Raw genomic sequence first — 5164 nt, forward strand, 5'->3', positions numbered from 1 at the left:
TCTCTCTCTCTCTCACACACACACACACACACACACTTTCATAAAGAACCATATTTTTAACACTTAGACTTTATTCAAGTGTTAAATAAAATTCTAAGAATTTCCTTCAAAGTAACCAAATGGGTGGCAAATTCCTAATAATCATTATCATAGGGGGAGGGGGCTAAGGACGGCTAGTCACAGAATGAGACACTGAAAATATTCAACATGTAAAACTTTAGGTTTTAAAGTGGACACGCTGCCCAGGGAGCCCCTGCAGGCCTGGACCGCCAAACCAGGCCCTGAAGTCACCTTTAAACAAGCACACCAACAAACTAAATTAATCAAGTAAAGAATGTCATCCAAAATTTTGGTCTTTAAAAAAAAAAAAATTATTACTGAAGCCAAAGGGTGGATGGTCACTGAAGTGTCGATGAGAAGTTTGGGGGGCAGTGCAGGGAGTCTAAGTCAATGGGAATGAACCAACTACCGCCCACCGCCGAAAGAAGACAAAATGTTGCCACAATGGGAAGACTGTAGCGGCCATCAACAATGATACTTATAGAAATTGTTAAACGGGAGTATGTTTTCCATGTCTCTTTCTTTGTAAATGATATATACTAGTTTCTATATGTAAACAAAAATCAGAAGCAGTAAAATGTCTTAATAGTTCTTGATAGAGAAGGTCAACATGGCTTGCTAAAACCCACCTTTGTCAAAATCAATTGCAAACCCAAAAGGCCCAAGGATTCAGGCCCACTGGGGAAAGGGCACAATTACTGGGCCAGGTGCAGGGCAAGCCCTCATGCAAACCAGGCAGCTCACTCAACATGGGCTGCAAATGGTACAGCAGGTTATTTCTAAACTCTCGGCAGGTTTCTTTTCTGCAATTAGTGTAATGGGGGTAAGCGCTTTTCATGTTTCTTTTAAGAAAATTGAAATCCGATTGTACCCCTGCTAGTGGAGCTGATTATTTCAAGGGCCATTCGCTTTTGCACCCAGAATAAAAAGGTACACCGAGGTTCTTGCCTGAGTTTGTGCATAGCCATCTTACCACCTCTGCAGACCAGTTTCTGAACTGCCAGGAGTGCATTCTAAACGGCAGAACTCTTCGGGCTAGGTCAAAGACTGACGGAATGCTTTCCCATAAATACTGCATGCTTAAATCTTTAAAGAAAAAAACAACAACAAACAAACAAACGAACCCCCAAGCTTCCGAGGTTTGTAACAAGGCAAATCAGTCTGTGGGAATACTCCTCACTGTGATCACATCACTCCGACTTCACTTGCAGTATCACCACTAGCAACAAACTAGCAGAGGCAGCCACACAAAGGCAGTTAAGGACCACATTCCACCCCAACTCTCTCCAGTCATTTTTGATGTTCAGCTCTCCGGGGCACACAGGCTAAGGTGTGGGCTGGGAGGGGAGCAGCTTCTTTGTGTTCCCAGGGTGGCGCAGGAAGGTGAGGCCAGCTCTGCCCAGAGCTCAGTCGCACCAGCACCTACCTTGAGGATGTCCCCCCGTTTGAAGCTCAGCTCGTCATCTGCAGTAGCTTTGAAGTCATATTTGGCGATGGCTTCCATTCTGAGTGTTGATCAGAGCTCCGCGGCCCGAGGCAGGGGGAAGGGAGTCTTCCCTGCTGAAGCAACCGGGCACTGGGCACGCTGCCTCGCCTCTCTCCTGGGACGTGCTCCTGCGCTCGGAGACGCACGATGCCACCCTGGAGCAGAAGAGGGACCATTAAGAGAAGGGGCCAGGATTGAAAGCAGCCCCGCCCTGCCGATCGGCCTGCTGTCCCAGCCCCCACGCCCCCCGGCTCCCTGGGCTCGGCCTCCTCCCTCCCTTCCAGGCAGAAGCCCGGTCGCCTTCTTCCTCTTTCCAGCCTCAGCCCCAGGCGACTGACAGGCCCGGCGGCCAATGGCGGTGGCCGCGGGAGCGCTCCCAGCACTCACTTCCTCTTCCTCCTCGCGGCGGGCGCGCAGCAGCGCCCGGTCCGGGGCAGTCGCCGCCGCTCCTCCCAGCCCCGCGCCGCGCCGCCCTGCTCCCGGGACGGCACCCCTGGCTTCGCCCCGCCACCCTCCAGCCTTTCGGCTCCAGGAGAAGGTGGGGGCGGCGGCGTCCGCCCACAGGCAAGAGCAAGCAACGCGGGCTTCGGTCCCGAGCCACTTTCCTTAGAAACTACCCCGCGGCGTCTCACGCTCCTTTCCACCCTCTGCTCGCCTGCGTCCACTTCCAGCCGCTGGTCAGCACGCGGTGGGGGCCGGGCCCTGCTGTGAGGGACCATTCTGCGTTAAGGCTCCCTCCCAAGAACACACACAGACGTGGGTCTGTCTGCCCCCCACCCATGCAGCCACTGAACTCGATGACGAAGTTTCCCGAGCCAGAAGGAGCCCTGGCATTCTAACGAGCTCAAGACCGCGCTCCTCAGGAATCCCTCTTCAGAATCCGGGCATCCCAGGATCCCAGGGACAGACAGCACCAGGGCGGGGGCGGGGGCGGGGGCGCCGGGCCGGGCAGCCTGCCCGTCTGTCTCTCCAGGGCTCGGGGACCAGAGCGCCTCAGAAGGAGTGCGACTACGTGGAAAACGGCATTTCACCCCAGACGCTGTGCGGTGTCTCCGTCCGCCAAAATGGGCACAACCGGGTATCTGCATGCCGAAAACCAACTCGCTCCTTTCCTCGGAGCCCCTAGTGGGTTACCTGTCAGACTGCTCGGTCAGCAGTTCGCACTCAAGGAAGGAGGCTGACGTCTGCTCTGGTAAGACTGGCGGCCCCAGAGCCGTAGGGAGCGTGCCACTCGGGCTCCAGGGCCGCTGAGAGTGGGGATCGCGAGGGGTTGGGGCTTTCAGCGCGCTCACTCAGTTGTTTTGCCTTCGAAACAAAAGCAGCAACAGGGCACTGCACTGGCAGCCTGGGCACAGATATTTATAGTGACACCTCTCTCGGATAATTACCACCTAGCAGAGAGCTCATTTGAGGGGTGCAAGTGATTATTAGTCTTTTGTTCTAAAGTTAACAACTGGGCCATGAATCAGGCGGAGCTGCAAATGCAGGAAAGCAGCTGGGCACATTGAGAGAAGAGATCAGTATTTCCCAAGAGGAAAGGAATTCTGAAGGCCAAATGTTCCCAGGCAGGTAACCAACCGGCCAAACCAAGGCTGCTGTATCAGGCCATACCTGGCTCTCCCACTCAGCTCTGTAGCAGCTAAGGAGAGGGCACTTTCTACCAAACATAAAAAACACGAAGATTCCTGCTGGCCATTTACTTTTGGGTGTCCTTAAATGCCTTTACATGTCCTCGGGCTGTACCCCCCAAAGTGATTTCATTTTAATCAAACTAATCCATGTACACAATTTGAAGGTGGAATACTGAAAAAACCGTTTTCCAGCCTAACACCTTCATTTCTGAACCAGCATTTAATTCTACTGCTGTTAAAATTTATTCCAGCTATTATCTATTACCAAGCCATATTATCTACGGTTTTACAGCGAGTTAAGGCACTGGGCTGCTGACTGAAAAGGGGCAGCAGTTCCAACCCACCAGCCTCTTCTTTCAGGAGAAAGCAAAGGCTGTCTGCTCCAGCAGGGACTCAGCCTCTGAAGCCCTCAGGGCCAGCTCTCCTCTGACTGGGAGGGTGGCTGGGAGTTGGACCCACCCCCAGGGAAATGGGTTTGGTTTTAAGATCTATTACCTGGCAGACTGGAGGTAGCCGTTTGACTCCTGCCGGTTTCCCCCTTGCCCTAGCCCAGTGAGACCACATCTTCGGGTTTCTTCAGTAGTATTATATTGTGATGCCTTGGCCACTGATCGCTGAAATAATGAACGACACCCAACCTTCCTATTTTTTGTACAATCCTTCAAGCTTTCTCAAAATGAACAATCGATGGATGGCAAGTTTTAAGTTGCCCAGTTTCCAAAGTATAGCTATTTTTATATTTCTATAAATACGAAAGTTCCAACATCTCCGATACAGGCCTATCAGTATGTGCCCGTTCTTTTTAGCAGGACCTTCGGGTCTGACCAGCAGTGAGGAACCAAGGGACGGTTGCGCAAACATGAAAACATGGGCTTCTATTCTTGAAAAATGGCGATCGGACAGAAACTCAAGACTCAGTAGCAGGACGCCAACTCTGCCATCTAAGGTGGAAGACAGCCGCAGTGTAACAGAGCAGCCACAACCCAAGAAACACAACATTGTTTCAACGATTACTTAGTAACACAAGCTCTGCTGCTGCTGCCCCACTCAGCCACCACCGCAGGTCTGAGAGAAAGCCAGGCAGAGGGGCACTCGCGAAAACCATCTTTCGAGCAACTGCTGCTGTGCGAGACCGTCTTGAGAAAGAGGAGACCAAGCACAATCAACACTTGCATGACTATGCCAAATGAAAGCTACCCCACCACTCTCTACTCATGCAGCATATACTGGAGCGGGTAGCTTGAGGATACCAGGCAGGGTGCTTGGTATTGGGCTATAATACCTTCAGCGCCCACATTCCAGCAGGACTGATTAGCTTCACCTTTGGGAGAGTCAACTGACAATTTTTAAAAGCAAACCCTGATCAATTTTATTTCCAGGAATTATTTCACAGTACCAGTGACACAAACCACAATGGGCATGTTGAATCAAATGAAGGGCTGATTTAATGTCACTTTACTATGCCTGGGTGAAATGGCAAATGTTTTGTTACCTACATATTCACGGTAAAAAAAAAAATGCTCCCAATACATAAAATACATACCTGATCAGTACCCACAACTATTCCTCTAGAATATCTTTCTCAATATAACTACTAAAGTATATTATCAACTTAAAAAAAAACTTGCAGAAAAATATCATTTATCCCATTTCTGTAAGGCAAGGGAATGTGAGAGCACTTCAAAGTCTTCTGGAGAAATTCCGTAATTGTTTCATTCCATTGCCATACATTTTCCAATGCCCCTCATACCTGTCTCAGTGTGTGCTCCCCATCCCCAAGGTCAACAATGGCTATCTCCAGGAGTCAGACCCTGTATAGTGTACACCACACACCTCACTTCTTGCCAGCAAGTATGCACTACTCTCTAGTTAAATTAAACAAAGGCCCAAAGGCAGTTTTACTACTACTGATTAACTAGCTGGGTGAGTGACATTGAAGAAATAGCTTAGATTCTCTACTCAGTATCGTCAGTCAGAAAAGGGCTAA

General features: G+C 50.3%; 1 protein-coding gene across 2 annotated transcripts in view; it reads right to left on the reverse strand.

Moving 5' to 3' along the window:
• The window catches only part of GRB2 (growth factor receptor bound protein 2), a 63695-nt gene extending 61996 nt beyond the window's left edge, over positions 1-1699 (reverse strand). For both annotated transcript variants that reach the window (XM_045299815.1, XM_004709294.2), the window contains exon 1: positions 1487-1699. In XM_045299815.1, the coding sequence (XP_045155750.1) occupies positions 1487-1564 (78 nt within the window). In that variant the 5' untranslated portion in view covers positions 1565-1699. The remainder of the gene's footprint in view (positions 1-1486) is intronic.
• Between the last annotated feature and the right edge of the window lie 3465 nt (positions 1700-5164).

Source organism: Echinops telfairi, unplaced genomic scaffold, assembly GCF_000313985.2.
Source record: "Echinops telfairi isolate 266 unplaced genomic scaffold, ASM31398v2 ScPeMD7_7458;HRSCAF=8496, whole genome shotgun sequence".
Lineage (NCBI taxonomy): Eukaryota > Metazoa > Chordata > Mammalia > Afrosoricida > Tenrecidae > Echinops > Echinops telfairi.